This window comes from Phascolarctos cinereus, unplaced genomic scaffold, assembly GCF_003287225.1.
Source record: "Phascolarctos cinereus isolate Bilbo 61053 unplaced genomic scaffold, phaCin_HiC Scaffold_9;HRSCAF=440, whole genome shotgun sequence".
In the NCBI taxonomy this organism is placed as follows: domain Eukaryota; kingdom Metazoa; phylum Chordata; class Mammalia; order Diprotodontia; family Phascolarctidae; genus Phascolarctos; species Phascolarctos cinereus.
Genome location: NW_027556402.1, coordinates 199,974,738 through 199,999,167, shown reverse-complemented (window position 1 = coordinate 199,999,167; position 24,430 = coordinate 199,974,738). Strand labels below are relative to the sequence as shown.

The 24,430-nt window shown below is 40.4% G+C and overlaps 1 protein-coding gene across 2 annotated transcripts in view; it reads right to left on the bottom strand.

The window, feature by feature from the left end:
• FAM53A (family with sequence similarity 53 member A) overlaps positions 1–24,430 on the bottom strand; it is a 114,986-nt gene that overhangs the window by 65,979 nt on the left and 24,577 nt on the right. Inside the window, exons 2-4 of one of the 2 annotated variants that reach the window (XM_020992246.2) lie at positions 20,094–20,347; positions 4,237–4,291; positions 977–1,773 (exon numbers count right to left, since the gene is read on the bottom strand). In XM_020992246.2, the coding sequence (XP_020847905.1) occupies positions 977–1,773; positions 4,237–4,291; positions 20,094–20,210 (969 nt within the window). In that variant the 5' untranslated portion in view covers positions 20,211–20,347. The remainder of the gene's footprint in view (positions 1–976; positions 1,774–4,236; positions 4,292–20,093; positions 20,348–24,430) is intronic. The other variant, XM_020992247.2, reaches the window with a different exon arrangement.

Below are 24,430 nucleotides of genomic sequence, written 5' to 3'. Positions count from 1 at the left end.
CACAATGACAAGGACAACAAACAACTCAAGAGGTAAGTGAGCCCCTTCCTCAGCAGTAAGGAGGTGACTGGAGATGTCTGGTTCAAAGACTGCCACCACAATCTTATCTACTTACAAAGATAATGAAAAATATTTCAAAATAATTTCCATCTTGTTTAATTTAGGATTTCTTCTTCTCCAACAATTTCCTCTTATAACCAACTTAAAAGCAACACACTTAACAAGACCTCCTAACAGCATAACAGCATACGTCAAACGAGTGTATCCAAAGACTTAGTGATCCGGATGCAGGCACAAGACAGCAGCAAACATTGCGTTTTTAGTTCATCTGATGCTGGAAGAGGCAGCACAGTATAGCAGAGGGCCAGATCTGGAGTCAGGAAGATGTGGTTTCAAGCTCTGACTCTGACATACACCACCTATGTCACCATGGGCAAGTTCATCTCTGCATCCCAGGTGACTCTCTTAAGATTATGAGCTGATGATCTGCTTTGACAGAAACAGTTCCCAGGAGTTTCCTCAATGAAATCAGAGATCTAAGTTCTCCCAGAAAAACATATCCCACTAGAATGATCCTAAGGACTGAACTTAGTGAAGGAACAGAATGAAGCCTACCAATCTTAGTTTTCACTGACTTAAAAAAAAACAAAACACGTCACCAGGGACATGGGAGTGAAGGGGAGGCTACCAACTCCTTGCAATCAGATTGCAAAACCTCACAACCACTACTTGTGAACACTCTGAAATGAAAGAATTTCAACATCTGGGTTCTCTAAACACAAGTACTAAATAAGGATCTGCTACAGAAGAGAAATATTAAACCAATAACTCAAAGAATGGAATGGACCCTTCAAAGTTTCACCCCCCAAGATCTAAGCTGCACAGCCCTGCATAAAGAGCTCACCCTCTGCGGAGGCAACATGACATCCCACACCAGGAGGGTTTCAAGCCCTACTGAACAAAGTAAAAATCTCACCCGTGTCATTTTAAAAAAGTCTAAAGATGGCCGATTCCACCGCATGTCTTCCTCTCGTCTGCGCTTTAGCCGGCTTTTCTTCTCGTTCAGTACACAAGGCTGTGAGCGGCATCTCAACAAGCCTTGGCGCCGGCTAAGCTCTGGTGTGGAAGTGGGAGTGCTATTAGCTGAAGGCAAGAGGTTCCCCACCTCGGGAATGTGCTCCTGGGAGAGAGAGAGGCGACGCCTGGGGTTAAAATCACAAGGTCCGGCAGAATTCCAGCGGATGCTGGAACTGGTGCTGCCCTCACTGCTGTCCACAAAGCCACTGCTGGCCGAGGAGGGCCTGGGCACTGGAGACGTGTGGAAGCTGGTGATGGGGAACACATTCTGGAGCGACAAGATGCTCTGGGGCAGGCTGATGCTGGTGCTTCTCTGCAGGGTGGCGCTGCCACCACTATTGCAGCGCTGCAAGGTGGCACTGCCGCCACTGTTGCATCGTCTTTTGGAGACTGGAGTCCAGACCTTGGAACTGCCAGGTTTCCATGGTGACCGGCAGCGAGCCAGCTCATCGGGCTCCGACAAGGATCGACAGTGTCGCTTGGGAGGCGGGGCCAGCGGCTGCCCCGAGTTTTCATTCAGGTTGAGTTCACTGATCCATCCTGACACCGTCGATGGGCTGGGGGATTCTTTCTGCCACTGGAGACACATGTTTGCTGAACTAAATGGGCATGATGGGAAAGGGAAAGCTGAAACCTTGGTCACTTCGGTTCGGATTGGACATCCTCCATTCAACACTTTCCAAGGATTTTCTTCTACTGAAGGAAACAGGGAAGGACAGAGATCAGCAAGGAAGACAGACAAGGGGAAAAAGCCAATTAGCAGGAAACAAGTACAAAGATGCCGCTGCAAAATGAATTCAACAACTGACCAATAGAAGGCCAAGCCTTTGGGCTTTTTACTAAAAGTTAAAAAGTTTACAGCAACCTAGCTTCTCCTTCCCATTAGTTTTCAGTTATTCACTGGAATTACCATCTTAAACTGAACTTACTATATCAGCTACCAAGAAAATTCCTGTACATAGGACATAAGCAACAACAGATCTGTAAAATACTTCAGAAAAGATATTTAGCCTACCTACATTTAACCACAATCTTTGAGACAGTGGCTCAGGCTTCTTAGTAGCTTTAGCTATCAAGACAACATTTTTACTCCTAAAAATACTAACACATACATATTCCAAAAAAAGTTATTTCCTGTCTATTTAGGTCAGACTTCTAGAAATCAATCTGTTTTTTAGTAGCTCCATGAAATGAAACCAATCTTATTTTCAGTTACCTGCAATAAAGACCTAATTTTTTTTCATTTTTTAACTAGTCTACTTCAAATAAAAAAGTTTTCCTTAAAGTTGCATGAGATAGTTTGGAAATCTTAAACAGTCACAGATCATAGATTTAGAGCTATACAAAACCTTTGAAGTCATCATTTAGTTATTTTACAGAGGAGGAGACTGAGGCCTAGAAAGCTAAACGACTTGCCGAAGGCCACACACAGGCAATAATTCTCCAGAGCTGGGATTAAAACCCACACATTCCAGTTCCAGGGCTCTTTCCCCAATACTATGTGGGATTTCATTCAGATGCTCAAGGTGACTGACTACCACAGGACATACATAATAAAAATTTCACCAAAACCTTAGAAAGGTCTGCTGTTATTAGATCTATCATCATTTGTAAGGAAATGAAGGGCAACTTATATTTTTTTCTTCATTAAGCTACCAATTATCTAACACAAACTAAGAAATCTAAAATATATTCCTTTTTTGTTCAATTTTGCTAAGATTTTGCTGTTATCCCATTTTTATTTAACCCTGCTTACAAGTAAAATATTTTTTATTAACTTTTTAAAAGTATTTATACTGGGGGAGCTAGGTGGTGCAGTGGATAGAGCACTGGCCCCTGGATTCAGGAGGACCTGAGTTCAAATCTGGCCTCTGACACATAACACTTACTAGCTGTGTGACCCTGGGCAAGTCACTTAACCCCAATACCTAGCCAAAAAACCCCCAAAAAACCCAAAAACAAAATAAAAGTATTTATACTTACTAACATGTTACAGTAACACTATTCTTTGCCATTCTTAAAAGAAGCTAAAACTTTAATACAGATGACTGCATCTCCCTCCTGACATTGTTATACCACATAATGTACTCGAAAGTAAAAACAATCCCCTTGTTTTTAGTTGTTTAAACAAAGCTTTTACTTATTAGCTCTAGTATTTTTGACTACCAGTCAAAGCTTTAAGAACTTCAGAAGTATCATCCAGTGTGAAGGCAGGGGCTGGGAATCATTAAAGCTATTGGCAAAACCTCAGACTCCTACATCAAACTGCTTTTTCCAACTACATTCAGCATAAGTTACAATTGTTCTTAAACACTGTATGATATGGGTAAAAATAACCGACAAACCTAAGATAAAAATTAAGAGGAAAACCCCTCTCATGTTAAACAGTTTTTCAAGCTTGGCTGCAAAGATGACACGTTAAACCAACTGGAGTCAGGTCGAAATGTCTCTCATCTTCTAAATGAGGCAAAATTAAATCACTTAGATACTGAGGAATTCTCAGGTCATCGAAGAATTCTAATGTAAGCAAAACCCTGACTTCATTCTCTGTGTACAAGATGACGCAGTGGGCTCCTTCTCCTGGAGCTGCATATGATGCCACGTGCCGACATCGAGGGACAAAACTAATCGAGCATTCCGACTAGGTCCAGCTAGTGTTCACACCAACATTTTAAACAGTAGGATTTCTGTCCCTTTCATTTAAAAATAAATCAAAAGATACTCTTTCCCAAGTATTTCCTTCATTCTTACCTCCTTATAAATCAGATTAGAAAAAAAAAAGTCTGCTAAAAGGTACCCTCTGCCACATGGGCCTAGAACATGATCATGGCACCCAAAGATGCCAGTCATGCTTGTCATTTTCCTAACAGCTACCTCAAGAGAAGGTCTCAAAAGGGGATAGGGGATGTGAAGAGAGCATTTAGACATACCAAATGATATTGAACAAAAACATCTCACAGGAGCTTTTACTATGCAAAGCAGATCACAAGCAGAAAACTAATAACCAGTGATTCGAGGTATTGTCCCAAGGCCAGCTCAAACCAGCAGGCTCTGCAGCAGCAGGTCCCGGCCCCCATTTCACCTGATTTGCAACAGAAAGGCTGCTGAGCGCCCCAATTACCTCAGTGTCTCGCAGCCAGGGCTTTTAGAAGAACTTACCATTGATTTCGAAAGGGAACAAGCTGCCACTTTTGTTCAGCTCCTCAGATGAGTACTGAAATTAATCAGAGAAAGAGGTTTCAACACCACACAACTATACATGGTGTGAAAGAAAATGAGCACAAAACTGTGAGTCCAAAAATAGTTACATGTTTTAGAATCCAATTCTGTTTCTTAGCGAACTTTTTTGCTTCAAAACTTTAAAAGGAAAACTTGGCTGTCTAGTTGGGCACCTGGTCTCTTAATGGGAGGCTAAAAACAAAACATCTGACTGCCCGACAGTCTGATTCTAGAGGAATCAGTCTGATGCTTACTTTTCTCCTTAAATCTGTTCCTCCTTCTTCCCCTCCACCTGGCTACTCTCAGGTTTCTTCTAGCCTGTGTGTGTGTGGGGGGGGGGGGGGTGACGTTTGGGAGACGGCTGAAATAACTTTGCCTCTTACCTCCACTGACATCAGAAAAGGGAAACCTGCTCAGATTTGGGGGGGGGGGGTGGCGGCAGTGCAGTCTCACATTAAGGCTTCAAAAGGAACTCAAAGTTCCAAAGTAACAACACATGGCTAGTATGGGGGAAGGGAATAGTTCAGAACTGAAATTTCACCTGGGTAGAACTCCAGGCAAGGAAATTCTCTCCAGTGACATCCATCAGAAACTATTCTGCCTGAGGGATCGGAGTGGACCTGGGGCATGCAGCCAGGAGGGTCAGGGGCAGCAGTGGCAGAGAGGAAAGAATACTCTATTTGGAATCCAAACCTGGGGATTCAAGTCCAGGCTCTGCCAGGCTAACCTGAGCAACTCTGGGAGACTCACCTCACTTGTCTGTCCTGCTTCCTCCTCAGTAAAATGAGGGGTGTGGACCTGGTGAGATCCAATGACCCTTCTAGCTCCCACAGTCTAAAATCCTGTCTTTCATTACTGCCTTGCAAATCTGACCCTGGAGTTAATTAAGATTTAGGAGTAAAATCTCAGTTTTGAAAAATCCTGACCTTTCATTTGTCAAAGATCAATGGATTTTCTATGAACTTAATTTTGCCTCTGTTTAAAAAAAAAATTAAAAGGTTAAGTTATATAAACTCATTAACCAAGTATGTAATTGTTGCCTTAGAGATATCTCTAGTGGCATTATCTGAGATTAAAAATTCATAATGAATTCTAATTCCAAGACTCTCTCAACTTCAGAAATTAATTGGCAGGATCATAAAATATCTACTAAGCTATACATAAATATATCATACTGGAGACTGTTACTTCCCCCGCCTTAAAGAGAGAAGGGATCTATCCACTGGCTCTTACCCCTGTAGATAAAAGTGCCTCATCCTCCACAAAGCCTCCTTGAGACCTCAGGTTCTCGATTTTAATATGCACCTCTATGCCAAACTGCATCATCTTTATCTATGTGTACATTTATTCCATCTCTCCTCACTAAACTGTAACCTTCTTAAGGGAAGGGAAGCACAGCCCATTTGTCTGAGTGTTTTCCTCAGGCACTTCACAAATACTCAATGTTGTGGAATATCTAGCGCAGTCATCTTAATCATAAAGCCATCTCAATATATGTAAACTTAAGAGTAAGTTTACATTGAGTTAGCCAATTTCAATTCATCAGTGGCATCAGCTCAGTGATGGTAGCAGAGGACGCACAGGCATGGGGAAGGATCAGATCACACCACGAGGGGTTGAAGGAATTGGGGATATTTAGTCTGGAAAAGAGAAGGCTTTGGGAGACACAAAATAGCTGTTCTAGACACTTAGCAGATAAACAGATTTTATGACTGCTCCTTTATATGCACCTCTGTGGGGTATATACGCTCATTTTAAAAAAACTATATTAAAAAGGAATTTTAACACTAAATTTTTTTTCCATGCCACCATTTTGAACTATTCCTCTAGAATGCCTTTTTATTCATTCTTTCCTATCAGTCTGCATCTGAAAAAAAAAATGAGAGGCTTATATGTTTTTCAAGACAGAAAAAAAAAGGTTTGGTTATTTTAACAGGCCTCCTCCTTTACAAGCTTTTTTTTGGATCCTGGGTTTTGTTTTGCGTACGTGTGTTTTATTATTATTAAACCAAAAAGAAGATAGTATTGTTCTAAGACTTCCTTTCTAGATACAGGTTCATTTTTTTAAGTAAACATCCTTGAGCAATGAAAAATTTATAATGTTTATGAATATGAAGTTCTGCCCATGTTAAGACCTTGAACTGAGGTTATAGTAAAAATGCTTAATATAGTATTGTAAAAAATACTTAGGGAAATTAAGACTACCTGTTCCCAGACAAAACCTGCTAGAAATACTTTCAAGTATTTTTCAAGTTAATGAGCCCTTAGAGATGTTTCATTTCCTTACCTGAACAAAGAAAAAGAGCAAAAGTCTTTGCTAATAAAAAGCTAAAGGATTTGGGAATCTAAGACTCTAAATGAGGATTCAGATCATAATCACAAATTAAGGATGAAAGGTGGTGTTATGAACTAGTTAATTTAGTAAATGTTTCATTAAGATTAAGCGTCTTAGTTTTGCCCAGTCATTAAGTTTTATGTACCTTAACATTAACACAGCTGGTATGTGGACAAGGCACTTTCTACACTTCCTTTAAAAGGCAAATATTTCACTATAATCCCTGGCTCTTATTATAAGAATGGAGAAAAATGAAAACATTCTGTGGTAAAACAGAAATCTGGCAGTTTAAATTTGGCTATATCTGATAAAAACAGATTGGGCTACTCATAGTAAAATATTTTCCAAGATCCCCCTGGCTCTGGCCCTGGGAGCCCATAAGCAAGTCAAATCATTTCACTTTCTCAACCCTCCATTTTCTCCTCGGCAAAATGAGGACAGCAAACACTGCTATGACCCACACTTCAACAGACTACCTTTTGTCAACTTGCCATTATTATCCAAAATCAATTTCCTTAAGTTTTGAGGCTTCCTAAAAATGAATGGGGGGGGGGGGCGGGGGGAGAGAAGGAGCTGAATTTAATTGTGAATAAGGTGATGCATTTGAAATTCTCACTTCGCTAAATACTAAGGTACCAACACATTATGTTATGATCTAGAGCCAAAGAGAACAATCATTTTCCTCTTATTCTACAACCAACAATCCTAGGATAATTACAGACCCCTTCTGCCTTATTAAGCACCACAACAATTCAATACAGGGCAGGAATGGGACAGAGGATCACTGCGCACACCAAAGGTCTGAGAGGCCAAAAGGCATGCGCAGTGGCGCCTCACTGACCTTTGCAAACACCACCCCATCCTAACAACCACTCTAGGAGGGGGCTAATGCAAGTACTGTCACTTCTCTGCTACTTGCCCACGACCACACAGCTAGGGTCAGAGTCAGGATTTGAACGTGGGGCACTTAACTCCACAGCAATCTTCCTTCTCCTGCATATGCTGCCTGTCACTCAAAACAACAAAACTTTGGAAATTTTCTCAAGATTACACACCTTCAAACACTAACCTTTCCCTAATTTCAGGAATGAGGCATGTCTTCACTGAAACTGATATCCAACCTAATCAATTAATAATAAAACATTTAAAAAGCAAACAAGGACGCGACAGAAACACCCTACGATCTTAAATATCTATAAATGCACTGTGGCTACCATTAATCTTTATGGTCTTTGGGGCAAATCTTCAACACTCTCCAATGCACAATAAATATTAAACATTTACCAATCACTTCTTTGATCATCAACCTTTGAAACTACAAATTAGACATGGAAAAACATAGCCAAAAGAAATGGCCAAGAATAATCCTACTGTCATTAAAAAGCAATAATTCTATGGCTGAGAAACTAGCCTAACATTTCTAACTTCCATGATTTTGGATTTCTAGTTAATACTTTGAAAAAAAAAAGTGGTTTGTTATCTAACTCACAGAACAGTCTTTGGACCTTGATTTATCATAAACACCAAACACTTAAACGCAATTGGCCTATGCCACTCACTCGGAACAGCTACTGGAAAAAGAGCCAGTATCTCAAAGCACATCATTTCTGTGGCTTAAATACAAAAGTATACACTGGATTGAAGGAATGGTGTAAGCTAAAATTCCAAATAAGTCAAATTATGTTATCGTAAAATATTTCAACTTCTACCAATTTTCTAAAATCCACATGTAAATATGAATCTCAACAAAGAGGAAAAAATAGGTGAGGAGGAAGATGAGCTTTCAGGAATCCTGTCTCAAAGGAAAACCAAATCTATCTGTAAATGAACTAGGAATATTTGAGAATATTATTAAAGTACATGGACACTCTCATGACCTGGCACCATTCTACCATGAATAAGAATAACAAAGAAAGCAGAGTGGATGGGTTGGGAATTTTATCAAGAGGGTACCATCTACCTCCATGACATCACTGATCCCTGGGGGTCTGGACAAAACCCACAGGAGCTTCTTGGCTAAAGGCCTGTTACACCTTTGTACTGGCTTTCCTAAAAACAACCATTACATCGTCATCCATTTCAGCATTCACACAGCTCTGTACTTACAGCCCCTTCAGACTACAGGTTGTACAGGCCTGCTGTAAATCCTCAAGATCTACAAAGTACTTTCCTCCCAACAACTGTGGAAAGGGCTGGTACCATTGAAATTCAAGAGGGATAAATGTAGAGTCTTGCATTTGGGTAGAAAAAAAAAAATCAAATCTGGAGGCCTGGTTAGACAACAGTTTTGAAAAAGATCTGGGGGCAGCTAGGTGGCACAGTGGATGGAGCACCGGCCCTGAAGTCAGAAGGACCTGAGTTCAAATCCAGCCTCAGACCAAACTCACTAGCTGTGTGACCCTGGGCAAGTCACTTAACCCCAAATGCCCCCCCCCATAAAAAAAGACAGGAAAAAGATCTGGATGTCTGAGTGGGCTGCAAGCTCAAGGTCAGTCAAGTGGTAAGTGACTTGGCAGTCAAAAAAAGCTAGAGTGCTCCTGGGTTGTAGTAAGGAGGTCCCAGCTTCCAGAAATAGGGAGGTGAGAGTTCCACTGCACTTTGCTTTCAGACATCATCTGGAATACTGTGTTTACTTCTGGGCATCACAATTTAAGAACACTGATAAACTGGACAACGTCCAGAGAAGCAACCCACATGACGAAGGATCTGGTCAAATGAGGATCTGTTGAAGGAAAAGGGCAAGTTTAGCCATGAAGTTTATCAATTCAGTCTTGATGTGAGGAGAAACCTCCCGATGATAAGAGCAGCTGCGGGCTCCTTCTCCTTGACTGTACAACCCTCTGCAGAGGGCCTGCTCCCTCCAACTCTCAAATTCTGAGATTCTCTGAAGCACCACCCCCATTTCAGACCAGAAAATAAGGCACAGGTGAAATGGCTTGCCTGAGATCACACAACTGAGAAGCATCAAAGCTGGGACTTGATCTCCAGTACTCTTGACTGTAATCATGCCACTTCCATTAAAGAGACGCACACATACATGCAGCTCATTCAGATTTTTAAATTCTCCGTGCAGAACTGCAGTTAAGTGGTTCAGCAAGTATGAGACAAGTTAATTCTGAGTCAGGAAAAAGTTACATTCCATTATTATTGAACGGGAACTAAAAAAGTTCATTTTCTTCTTTTCTTTAAGGTAGGATAAGAGTTCAAGTCTTACAAGTACTGTGGAAATTTTCCTGCACTCGTTGAAATTAAATTATACAAACACATTCACATCCCTAGAGACTGGGCCAATTCAATGGCTTTTTCTACTAGTGGGTTTTACAATGAAGTAGAAAAGAATGAGCCAGAAGGGCCAAATCAAAGACCTAAGTTTTAGCTTTAGATCTATCCACTTGCAAGCATTTATTGAGCGCCCATGTGCTAAGCTAAGGACCCAAAGATAAAAAGCAAAAGCATCCCTGCTCTCAAGAAGCTTACATTCTCTTCAAGCCAAATTTATAAGACTACAAGCCATTCTCCAATTGATAAGTGGTCAAAGGATATTAACAGACAGTTCTCAGATGAAGAAATTAAAGCCATCTATAGTCATAGGAAAAAATGCTCTAAATCGTTATTGATTAGAGAAATGCAAATCAAAACAACTCTGAGGTACCACATCACACCTATCAGATTGGCCAACATGACAAAACAGGAAAATGATAAATGTTGGAGAAGATGTGGGAAAATTGTGGAGTTGTGAACTGATCCAACCATTCTGGAGAGCAATTTGGAACTATGCCCAAAGGGCTATAAAAATGTGCATACCCTTTGGCCCAGCAATAGCACTTCTAGGGCTATATGCCAAAGAGATCATACAAATGGGAAAAGGACCCACATGTACAAAAATATTTATAGCAGCTCTTTTTGTGGTGGCAAAGAATTGGAAATTGAGAGGATGCCCATCAATTGGGGAATGGCTGAACAAACTGTGGTATATGAATGTAATGGAATATTATTGTGCTATAATAAATGATGAGCAGGTGGACTTCAGAAAAACCTGGAAAGACTTGTATGGTCTGATGCTGAGTGAAGTGAGCAGAACCAAGAGAACGTTGTGCACGATAACAGCCACGTTGTGCAATGACTAATATTGATAAACTTAACCCTTCTCAGCAATACAAGGATCTAAGATATCCCCAGAGGCCTCGTGTTGGCAAATGCTATCCACATCCAAAGAAAGAACTATGGAAGATGAATTGCTATTCTTTTTCTCTTCTGTTGAGTTTTGTTTCCTCTTTCTGATGGTTCCTCCTACTGGTTTTAATTTTTACTTACAACATCACTAATGTAAAAATATGTTTGAAAGGAATGTAAATGTATAGCCTATATCAGATTGTGCGCCATCTTGGGGAGGGTGGTGGGGAAGAAGGGGGAGAAAAATTTTAAACTCAAAAGCATATGGAAGTGATTACTGAGAAATCAAAATAAATTAATAAAATTTTTTTTAAAAAAGCTTACATTCTCTCAGGAGAGGAAATGATACACACAAGGAGGCACAAAGTAAGTGCCTACATACTGAATAAGTGAAAAGTAATTTGGTCAGGAGTCACAGGTTGCTGGAGCAGAGGGAGGATTAAGAAAGCCTCACACAGAAGTCTTTAAGGACATGAAGAACTGTAAGGAGTAGAGGTGAAGAGAGAGGGCTTCCCAACTATGGGACACAGCCTACAGAGGCAGGAGACAGAAATTTGTGTGAAGAACAGCAAGAAAGCCAATTTAATTAGACCAGGTTTCTTAGCCTATAGTCCATGAACTTCTTTTTAAAATATTTTAATAATTATTTCCATGTAAACCATTTTCATTTCATCTTGTATATTTTATGTTGCACTTAAGAACACTTGTGAGGAGGCTCCAGGTTTCCCCAGACTACGCAAGGGGCCCATTACACAGAAAGACTGAAGGAGCCTTGGGCTGGACAAAAGAGCAAATGAAGTACCATACAGTAAATCTGGAAAGCCAGGTCAGGCCCAGGCTGTGAAAAGCTTTAAAGCATGTGCCCCTAGAAGTAGTATAGAGACACCAGTCAACCAAGCTGGAGATCTCATAATTAAGAAAATGGGAAACGTGGGCAATAAAAAAATAAAAGATATCAATAAAACTCATTTCCTAGAAAGAAAGATCACTGGTTAACTCCAGAGAGAATAGTTTCAGTGGAGGGACAAGCACAGAATTAAACCGATCCAACAAAGCCTCTAGAACCAAAGACTCAAACTATCATGGTAATTTCAGCTGCATTAAACATTTCATGGAGCCATGTAACTTCACTATAAGTAAAACACACATACACAGGACCCAAACATTTTTATATCGAAGTATTCCTGTACAATGGTATTTTTCCTGTAGTTTCCACCTAAGGATCATCCTCCTTCTGCCTTTCAACACTGCACAGAAGTAGATTACTCTCTGTGAATGGCAAGGTAATGTTGTGGAGTAGAAAAGAGTCGTCTGTGTAGAGCTAAAAGCCTGGTTCAAGTCTCAGATTTATTGCTTCACTGGTGACATCTTGGACCATACCCAGCCACAGGCCAGTGTTATGAATCTGGAGAGGACCGTGACCTCCATTCGGAGGTCAGCCCAGTCACCTTTCAAAAGAGTCCAAACCACACCAACTATATCTGGAAAATGTTGGGACCCTCCAGAAAAGTAAGGTGCCCTGAGAAATTTGTATTGACTATTTATAGGCTATTCTGCAATCCTTGTGTTTTCTGAATTTATTTACAGGCTCCTATGAGTCTACTGTATTTTCTAAATTATCTGTGAAATGAAATAAAGGTCCTTCTGTAAACATCCTCCCCAGAAGCTGCCTATTCTTGTCTCTGCCTCCTCATCTCTCACCTACCTGGGAATGTACCCCAACCCAAGGCTCTGACTCGAGCTATCTTCTAACCCTATCCTTTCTTTTGATGACCTCACCAGCACTAATGAGTACAATTATCATTTATTCAGCCCCAGTTTCTTTCCCAAGCTTTCTTTCATCACTAAATGGTATTCTAATGGTATCACTAAGCAGGTATTCTACAGCCATCTTGAATTTGATCCACATGTCCAAAACAGTTCTCATTCTCTTTCCCTCCCAATCCACTGCTCTTCAAAGCTCTCCTCTTTCTGCTGAAGGCATAATCTCCCCTCCAAGTCACCCAAGTTCACAATCCCAGAATCACTCTTGATCTGCACTCGTCCACCCCACATATCCACACAGCTGCCCAATCCTGACACCTCCCCCTCCATCACATGTCTGCCTAAATAAATCCCCTTCCTAGATTGAGAAGCATCATCTGTCTAGCTGAGGCCCTTGGCAGCTCTTACTAGACTACTGTAAGGAACTCCTAATTGGCCTTCCCCACTCCAAACAGCTCCCTCAGACTCAGCATCCCAGCTCCCATTTCTATGCTTTTCCTGCCCACCATGCACTCATCTTGAGTCTCCATGCTGCTGCTTAAGATGCCTGGCTCATGACCTTGTACGATTTGGGCAGGTGGGGGAATCCATCTCCCCACCCCACCCCCTACATACTCTCTCTCTCTCTCTCTCTCTCTCTCACACACACACACACGCACACACGCACACACGCACGTACGCGCGTGCTCCTCAAAGGCAACACTCTTTTTCTCTCTCTGTAGTCCTAGGCTCTGCACACAGTTGGCACAGGCTATGTATGTTAAACTGATATTCAAATTTTAGCAGCATGAGAGCAGAGACTCTCTTCCTGCTCAGTACTTGTCACATTAAGTTATTTGAACTGATCCAAATTTTAATACCTGGTCCATTAAAAAAAAAACCTACCCCAATGTTTAGCATAATAAGTGTTGTTCAATAGTAATGGCTACAACTATCAGACTATGTCAGAGCATATCAACCCTGGTGTAAATGGAGAACCTTCACAGACAAACTCAATTCTCACACCCTTTCACATCTTGCCTCCCAGGCCCCAAAGCTCAGAGGTCACTGACCAGACAAAACTCAATCCCGACAAGCTGAAGAGAGGCCAGGACAATTCGTGAGATGAGCAGTGACGTTCATCTGATAAGGACAGTGGCATCCCTCCTTGGCAGAGCCACATTCTGTGGCGTCCACTCAAGATCTTGCATGGAACTCATTTGTGAAGAACAATGACAAGGTCAGCACATGCAGTCAGCAGCTGGGCCACTTCAGTGTCAATATGCTACACAAAGTATTCACCACCTTTGAATACCCTCAAAAAGGAGTCAAAAGTTATCTATCCACCATTCCCCAATTCAAAAAAGAGAGAACGGAAGGTCCAGCCTTTACTGTACAACTACATGCATTTGCTATTTGTCAGGAAAGTATCTATAGGAGAAAGTTAGCAGAGAGGCAAAAGGAAGGGCAGTTCTGTTTCTTTTTCATTTTTTCTCACATCACTTTTTTTCCATTTACTCCTTTAATGGCAGATAAGCCACAGAGGGTCCCATCATGCCTGTCTTACAGAAAAATTCTGCTAACTCAAACAGTGTACTTAAACTGCTGTAATCAGTCGTTTCAGAGCTTCCCACAAAGGTCTTCTCGCTCCTTCGGCTTTTTGAAAGAGCATCCAGAGACACAGATCCTCCTCCTCCTCCTCTTCAACTCCACATATCAAGTGTAGCTCAAAATTATTTCTGAATCACAGTAAGCACAGATTCAAACAATAGCATAACTGTGTTTGGTCATAAAAGGCAGGAGGCTGTGTATGTGGAATGACAAAGTAATAAGAATGGATTTTTTTCAAGTACACTAGAACTTCTCTATGCCAATGAACAGTGACCTTCAATGTGCTGCCTGAGGCCCACCCCTTGGGAGGCTGCCACTGCTCCAACATATTTTTGGAGCTCTTCTCTTGGAACAGTTTTTCACAGCCAGTTTACAAGCCACCCAGAAAGTCTGTAACATTATTTTACAGTTACAACATGTATTTTAGGAAACAGTGTTGAATAGGCTATATCATAAAACCTACGTTTTATTCTGAGCCTCATGATGAACCACAATGCTTGGTAAGTCTCAAGAGCTCTATGCTTTAATTTATAAAAAATGGTCCAACTGCTACTCACCTCTACCTATCTCACAAGGATTGTAAAAAATTTTATGGCACAAAATGTTTCACTTAATAATATATTTATACAGAATCACTTTGACTATCAGAATATCTTTTGTACAAAACTCAAGGCATCACAAAATCATTTCATTTTAGACCTGAAGGGAGCTTAGAGATAATCTAGCCCAACCTTTTCATTTTACAGATGAGGAAACTCAAGCCGAGACATTAAGCAACTTTTCTAAGGTGGAATCCATAGCTAACAAGCAGGAGAGTCAGAACTAGGAGATGGGTCTGAATTCCCAGGCCAACAGTTCTCCTCCTAAGCTCCATGACTTCACTATTCTTAACAATTTGCTCCACTGCTCTCCACTTTACAAGGCAGTCATGTTGTCCTCATTCTATAAATGAAGAGAATGAAGCTCACAGTCTGACTTTCCCAGGGTCACACTGCTAACACATGTCAGTAGCAAGCCTTAAAGGCAGGTTTCCCAACACCAAACCCAGAGTTCACTCTACTGAAAGGCTACACAACCCTTGTACTCAGAGAAGAATAAGGAGCTCTCCTCAGAAAAGAGCTCAACAGTCTAGCTGATCAGTGTGCAATATTAACCACTGTTGTGAGGCTGATGCTGGGCCAGCATCATCTTCTGTCAGAATACACAATCCTAGAGAAACATCAGGTCACCAGGCAGAAGACCTTCAATCTAGAGCGGGAAAGGACCTCAGAAGGCACTGAGTCCCAACCCCTCCCCACCTTCTTCTACAGTCTCCAGTCTCTACTCAGAGACACTCTGCCCCCACCCCTATCCAGGTGCACTAGAAACTCCCGCGAAGTACCACAGCTTTCTACTTTGGACAACATTTATTGTTATGTCAAATTTCTAACAAAAGTTGAAGTTGGTGTAAAAACAACTTCATCAGAGGTAGAAGAGACAATAAAGTATTATATATTTATGTATTTCAAAACATTAGAGTCCTCTACAAACTTAGGGTCACTTTCTAATAAAGCCTCAGGGACTTTTCTCTCTCTCCCCAGTGCCACTGGGAAGACTTGTTTTACTATTCCCTTCAAAAAGGCAAGACGATCTACAGAGAAGAAACAGAGCGAGCGTGAGGATGGACAGATGGATGGTGGCCACCGCCTTTTGATTTCCCCCAAACCACCGAAGGCACCTCAACTCCATCCTGGGAGTAAACAGCTGAGAGGAGAACACTAGACAGGTCCCGTGGGACTCTGTCCAGCCTGGTCCACGTCACAGGAGGGCAAGATCAAATGAGGTAACAAGAGCACTATACAAGTTCAAGCTGTCATTTAATGAACCGTCTTGTGTGGTCTGACTTCATGCAGATACTTCTCAATAGCGTCTTACCTTCTGGCCTCACACTCCTACCCCAGAACCCATGGAGTGGGGAACCCCTCACCCCAGGGGGGAACTCTAGCCCTTCACTTGGGCCATTTTGTTGGATGAAAGAGGAAGAAGGGAGTTTAAGTACATATTCATACAGCATCTACTACATGCTTCAAACTAAATTCTAAATGCTTTCTAAATATGATCTCACTGGATCCGCACAACAGCTCTACAAGGTGGGCTTTATTATTAACCCCAGATGAGGAAACTGAGGCACAGCAGTTCAGTGCCTAAGGCTGTATTTGAGCTCAGAGCTTCCTGACTACGGGCCAGGTGGGGAACCTCCAGGCCTTAGCATCTGCCCTGCACCTACACTATACAGTGTCCCAGACAGCACAGGACTCAAGGTCTGGCCGTCACCAATCTCTCTCTGCATCCTGCCAGACTTTCTTTGATGTGTTCTCTCCTCCAACTTGAGGGCAAGCTTCTGCAGAGCAGGGACCCAAGTCTTTTCCACTTGCGTCCTGCAGCTCTTCATACAAAGCAGGCACTTAATGAATACTCTGCCCCCACTCACTGGATGGACTCTTTAGCATAAAATACTACTAAAAACAAGCCAAAGTCCTTATTACTATTCTGCATGAGAAGGACGACAGGTCAGTTTTCTTCCTCAGCTTCTAGGGTTTCTGGCACATACCTTAGTTGAGCAACTTAGAAATCTAATGAGAGAGGTGATAAAAACCTGCACGGGATAGGGGGATGGAGCAAATCACTGATGACAATAGAGTGGGAAGAGCTTTGCTACAGTCTGCAATGACTAAGGGGGAAGTATGTGATGCCCTTACTTAACAGGGGGAGGCAGTATCCCAGATGATCTCAGAATGATCTGTATTAGGCTTTGGTGTGTAAATAATCCTTCCACATACTGACCTATTTTTTTTTTAGGCTAAGGATGAAATTTCTTTGTGGTCTAAGAACGTGCTAGGTGGAAGAAAGAGGTCCATCTGGTTATTAAAAATTTTTAAACAGATTAATTCACAAAATGGATTCTACTTGGAAAAGAAAAAAATCAAATAATGGCCCTTCTCTCTGCCTGTGACCCTGTGGCTTTGCAAATCTCATACTTTGAGGCCAAGGAGGTCTTGACCACCCAGCAACCTCCACCTAGTACCTTGAGAAAAGAAGACAAAGATTATATCATTCTCCATGTTTCCTTATTCTCCAAGGAGGGAAAAAAACAGTATGCAAATACATGTGCATGTGTGTGTACATACATTCATACACACATACACCTACGTACTTTAATAGCTTGCACTAATCCACAAGTATCACATTTTTCATTGAGTAACTGTTCAAATCACAAGATTTCAATGAAGATATAGTGAGAAGTTTAAATAAAGTTGTTGCTAGAGGCAGCTAGGTGACTCAATGGATAGAGCACCAGCCCTGGAGTCAGGAGGACCTGAGTTCAAATCTAGCCTCAGACACATAACCCTCACTAGCTGTGTGACCCTGGGCAAGTCAGTTAATCCCACTGATTAACAAAAACAAAACAAAACAAAAAACAAAAAAAAAGTTGCTGCTGAAAGATGTGACAGCACCAATATAATTTTCCTGCATTTGAAGGACCCCAGCAGTGGGAAGGAGGCTGCTCTGAAAGCTCTTTGTGCACCCAATGGCTCAATGGTTTGACTGGACATCTGCACCACAGGACCAGATCTCTACTCTCCATAGCTGCTTCCCTCACAGACCAGCCTTTATGGAACAAAAGTACTGGGGCCCACTTTCTACACTATAGTTTCCTTCTCTGACAATCACAGCTCCTGGTTTAATTGACTCAGACAGCATTTTTAAGTACCTGTTCTGTACAAGGTACCATGTGACATAGGAGAGACAGATAATACGAACAAGTACCTGCCCTCAAGGGCATTCCATTCTGCTAGAGGATAACGACAGGCAAATAAATCAGAAAAAAAAAACCCCAAGATAAACTAAACTGATGAGGAAGAATGTACAAGAACTAGGTGACTCTTCACCTGAGCCTTAAAGGAAGTAAGAATCCTTGAGGTGAGAAGGAAGTATTCTGGCTCTGAGGCAACAGCAAGGAGGGTGGACTGAAGTGAAATAAATCTTGAAAGGAGAGGCCAATGTACAAAAAATATTCATAGCAGCTCTTTTTGTGGTGGCAAAGAATTGGAAATTGAGAGGATGCCCATCAACTGGGGAATGGCTAAGCAAGCTGTGGTATATGAATGTAATGGAAAACTATTGTGCTATGAGAAATGATGAACAGGCTGACTTCAGAAAAACCTGGAAAGACTTATATGGTCTGATGCTGAGTGAAGTGAGCAGAACCTGGAGAACATTGTACACAATAACAGCCACGTTGTGCAGTGACTAATATTGATAGACTTAACCCTTCTCAGCAATACAAGGATCTAAGACACCTCCAAAGTCCTCATGATGGAAAATGCTATCCACATCCAAAGAAAGAACTATCATTTTTTTCTCTTCTGTTGAGTTTTGTTTCCTCTTTCTGATGGTTCCTCCTATTGGTTTTAATTTTTACTTACAACTTCACTAATGTGAAAATATTTTTAAAAGGAATGTAAATGTATAGCCTATATGAGATTGTGCGCCATCTTGGGGAGGGTGGTGGGGAGGAAAGGGGAGAAAAAATCTTAAACTCAAAAGCATATGGAAGTGATTGTTGATAAATCAAAATAAATTAATAAAATTTAAAAAATAATAAAAAAAAAAAAGAAAGAAAGAAAGAAAGGAGAGGTCAAGCTGAGGAGTCTGTATGTAGCCCTTGCAACACCAAGAGTCCCTGGAGGTTGCTGAATGGGAGAACAAGATGGCCAGATCTATGCCTTCAAAAGGTGACTGGCAGCCGGGAGGGGAAGGGCCACCATCTTTGAGTTGGGAGAGAACTGCATTCACATCCTGCTTGTGACCATGGGCAACTCACTTAATCTAAGCCTTAATCTTTTCTTCTTTAAAATGATGATGATACCACCACAGAAACTATGACACAGGTGGCAAAATGCCACCTTTAATTAAGTACCTACTACAAGCAAGACACTATGCTAGGGAAACAAAGACAAAAAGTAAATAGCATGTACATATTCAAAAACATTCTGAGTCGGTATTTAACAATCTTCTGATGAAGACATGTACTTTTCAGGACCTTTCCTTCCCTCTTTACTCAATTGTTTTTTAAATTTAATTAAAAGAAAAAAAATGGCAATTCTCATTGGAAAGCAGTCAATGCAGAAAAATGAAATATTATTAACATTATATATCTCAATTCTTAATTTCTGAACATCCAAAAGTCCATGTAAATTTCCCACTCTTACTTTACAATTCAGATTAGATTATCTCTATTCCACTCAATCACCTAGTGTATCTTGTACCTCTGATGCCATTAAAAAAAAATCTGAATTTATTTTTGCATTTAGTTTTGGGGAGACAAAGTCCTTTACATATTTCAAGATGTTTCTGGAACAAAGGGATCGTCTGCCTCACTTAGAGAAAAAAGCAATCTGCCCTGGAAGAGAGGCACGTAAACCTGTCCTCCAAAATCAATATCTAAGGTCAACAAATGTTAAAACTCAAAGGAATTTTAGGAGATTGTCTGGTTCAAACTTTTTACTATTAAGGAAACTGAGGGTCCAAAGAGTAATAACAAGCAGCAGAGCCCAGACTTAAGATAAAAATCAAAATCTACCAAAAATATGTGGGAGTAGCTTCACTCCAACAATTTCAGTGTGGAGGCTACTGTCCCAACTGTCAGCCAGTCAATCATTAAGCACTTACTATGTACTACGCACCAGGGTAAGTAGGGATACAAAGAAAGGCCAAAGACAAATTCTGCTCTCAAAGAGCTCGCAGCCTAATGGGAAAGGAGACAACATGAAAACACCATGTACAAACAAGATGCACATAGCATAAATTGGAGATAATCAAATAAGGAAAAGCACTAGCATTTTAGATAGATAAATAGCTAGAGATGATAGAGACATATGTAGTAGAGACTTACCAGGTTAATATTGTATGTTTTACAGGTGAGATCATCCAAGCTCTGGTTCTGCAGCTTCTCTGTTATTAGTGTTACCATGGTAGGGGTCCCTTTTCCACTGCTCACGCTGACAAGCATCGGTGCTCCTCCGTGTCCCACTTCACAAATTTTGGGCCATCGCTGGATCTACACTAGTCAGTCTCAAGACTTACACTTCCATTTTACAGATGAAGAGTTTACGTTGAAGATACTTTCAGGGTTTCATGCCTACTCTTCTGTAAAGAGAAATTATCACATGTAACTACAGACATCATCATCTTATATCATTTAGCTATCAGAAACATATCACATTGATAAAATGCTTTTAAACATCATTTTTAGTTGTTTAGCTTAAACATCCTATGATCTGGGACAGCCTCCTCTCATTTTTTTAATGGAGAAACTAAGGCATTAGTTGAAAAAGCTTAAATTGACAATTTAACATAGGGAGCAAAGGGCATGATGACCAGAATTACTGACTTAACCCACAAAACTACATAGCGTCACTTATTACAAGTTAAGATTTATACCAATTTTACTATCCTTTGCTATTTAAGATTTTCAGATTCTACATCAGTGATAGATATAACTCCCAAAAATATACTGATTCCTTCTCCTTCCAAGAAAGGCTATTCTTAAAATCACTCGTTCGGCAATTATCTTCTTTCGAAAGATCCCAAGGGCAAAGATATTTCCTAAGTTCTCTTCTTCCCTCTAATTTTGTACATTTTTCAAAGCCATCTACAGCTAAAGTGTTAGGAGGTGAGGTAGCACTTAAATCCTCCTGTGTATACAAAGAGGTAGCAACATCTGCATCATACAAGATTCTTAGTTTCTAAGGATCTCGAAAAGAGGTTTCCCTTCTAAAAAGCTAGTGAAGGCTATGGAACTCCTTTCAAACAGAAGTCAAGATGTTAGGACATAGGTGAGCATGTTTTCATCTTTCAATTCTCTTCAATAGTGGAAATGTAATATTAAAAAAAAGAATAGCAATAAAAGCTTGTAAAAATTTTTTAAAGAGTGGAAATGTACTTCATGACTGAAAACTCAGCTTCCCTCAGAGACAGACCAAAACAAATTCTAGTCTAATAACTTGGATTATATTTCCAGCCATAGATTTAAACTAAAGCTCTGAAGTGCTAAGCTCTACCTTGCACCTTTCTCACTTGTAAACTTGTTGAGCATTCTTTCTACTCCACCAAAATCAGTGATACTAAAATAAGAACACCACCTTATGCCTGGTCCCTGACAAAACTTCACACTCTGTGCTACCACCTCACGCAACATTCTATTTGGATGGTACCTGAACACTCACTCGACCTCATGCCCCATGAAATGCAGAAATCAAAACTAAACCTTGCTCCTCCGTCATCTAGCTTCTGCCACAATCAGAGATAAAATTACCTAGTTTTCAAATTGGGTTGCTTTACAACAATTACACCAACAAAAATCAATTTTGTCACCACTTATTTATTTATGTACATGTATGTCCATCCAAGTACACACAGATAATAAGAAAGTCAAAATTTTGTTAAGAGTGGGCAACAGATAGGACTGTTCCCATAGGCAAACATACTGTACAAGGCTCCAGAGGAAGGCGAGAGATCTATTTAATGGAATCAAGGTTGTACGTAAAAGCCTTATTTCATAGCTTTCTGCTTACTGATAATTTTTCTTATGCTTTGTTTTGTTTCTGAAGAGGGGTAAAAGAGGCTCTGAAGTTAAATACTCCCTAGTACTGGCAAAGGTCAAAGGGTCATTACTGACGGGACTCCTAGACTGGGTGGAGGACTGAAAGAATTGACCTAATTCAGGAAATGTTGGGAAAAACTTGCGTTCATAATATGCTATTAAATGAATACACCTGCATATAGAAAACATTTACTCTAAGATAGAAGAAGTGAGCCCTAAAAAGGCAAATCTATATCGTCTGGTAAGTAATGGTTTACCATGTTTGTAAATATGTCTAAAAGGTTCTTTGGCAAAATGTTAAATGTATATTTGTTCAATTTCTTGTTTTGTTTTCTTAACTCTAGTTTCAACTTCGCATTTTAATGAACTTTAATATATTTTCAGCACATTCACTAACTAGGAGAAACTATTTTGAAAACTACTGATGATATAAATGGTTAATTCCTCAAATAACTGTCTAAAAATTTTAAGCCATTACAATTAACACAGATTAGATTCACAGGATATACTTCTAGATGGTGAATCTAAAAGAAAATAATATATTCCTAGTTCCCCTAATTTGAGTTTTAGACAATTTTCAAAGACCCTACCCAACAGACAATTTAAGTTACTCGAAGTACACAAGTATGATTACTCTACCTACCCCTCCAACTCTTCCCTCAAATCATTAAATACAATCTTAGATTAAATTTCCAAAAATGTAAAGATTCCATGAAACTCTTGTGACCTATTTGTATCTGTTTCTGCCTCAAATACAGTCCACTGGAAATGTCAGTTGAGTATGATAACAAAAAGACTTTGCCAGGGTGAACTTGATTTTTCTTTCTGGTATTGCTATATACATGTAAGCAAGCTTTAAAAAACAATATCAACTCAATGAGAAGTATCGTGTTGTCGTGGATAAAGGACCAGTCTTGGAATCAATTCGAAAGACCTGAATTTACCTGAATCACCTGAAGGGAATGTACACTTGCTGCATGGCCGTGGAGTTGTGCCTGAAACAATTCTAAGACCAAGTCCTGGACAAGCTAGTAATTTGCTCTGGTGAAGGGAGTTTCCACACTGGAAACTCCCCACCTGATAAAATCCTAGATCCCAACAAAATGAGAGATAATTCAAAAAATAAATCTCCTGTAAAAGGCAGCTGATTCTAAACTTCACTTTGCAACAAGTGAGAGCTGCAGGGAAGAAAACAAATAAACACAGAAAGATCAAAACAAGGAGCAAAAAACTTTTTTTGTTGTTCTTATCACATACATGCTCAGAGGCAGTGATGATAGGCAGTAATTCTGCAGTTCAGATTTGCCTGTGCAACCAAAACAAGGCAGAGAAAGAAACAGATAATGAAACAGACTTCCCTCCTTTTGTTAAAGAGATAGGAGACTATATACAGGTTCAGAATGTTGCACATGCCATCAGAAACTGTAGTTTTGTGGGTGTTTTGTTGGTGTTGCTATTTTGTAACATGGGAAGGTAGATCAGGAAATAACTCTGTTGTAAAAAGTTAAAAGGGGCAGAGGAGGAAGGAGGGGGGATTCCTAGGAGTTTCCCATGAGGCTAAGCTGCAAAGTCACTCTAGATTCTATTCCTCAGGAAGCCAGGTAGCCATAAGCACTCTGACCAAATACTGGAGTTGAAGCAAGGATAGGACAGAAATTCCAACTGATGGTACAGGTTAAAAGATGTATGGAGGTCAAACTACTGAAAAAAATTAATAAGACAAACAAAATGCCTGGTTCTCTTTGTGTTACCCCCAAGATCATCCTCAGGTTCAGCCTACAAAAAAAAATATGTACATATACTCATTTTTACTCTGTGAATTAAACCAGTGGAAAAACTAGAAGACAAGTTTAAAGTCATGAAAAATAATATTCCCTTCTCAGACACATTCTAGAAACTGTCCTTATACTCCACTCCTAGCTGTGGTCTGGTTTATAAATTATAAAATCCTAGAATTAGAGACCAAGTTCAGATGCCAACCCATGCCCACCCTAATGGCAAGAAGGGGAAAAGCTGATTCCAAATAAGACTGACCTTTAGGCCAGGTGCCAAAAAAGAAGAGTCAGAAAAAAAGGCAACAGAAAAATCTTTCCCTCCCCCTTTAAAACAGGCTACTTCTACCCTAAAATTCACATACCCTTAAACTGGGACCAAAAGCATTCACGTGAAAGATTTCTTCCAGAAACAGACTATAGCAATAATCTGTATAGAAGAAATTCTAGCACCTCAGAGAAGATCCCAATGCCACTTGTCCAGCATTTCTGTGTTCCTCTCTATTGTGCTAACTCCATGGTCTATCAAAGTCCTTTCTTCCAGCCCAGGCCAAGGCCAGGACTCCCAGACTCTTGATCCCAGGAGTTTTTGCCTGTGTTCAACTTTAAGGCCTGGTCCCTGGCAGTCTGCGTTACTTGAGGAATTGTGCAAAGACCTGAACAATTACTTTCAAGAAGAAAAAGTAGTGAGCTATGACTCTATGGCCATCTATATGTCATCTTGCCTAGAGGCAAAAGGATGGATGAGATTACCTCAAGGTCTCTCTCAGCCTACAAATACAGAGCAAATCAAGGTTTTCAAAATTATTTTCAAAAAGAAATTTTGTTTCTTGCCCACCATGCTCCTCTTCTCCC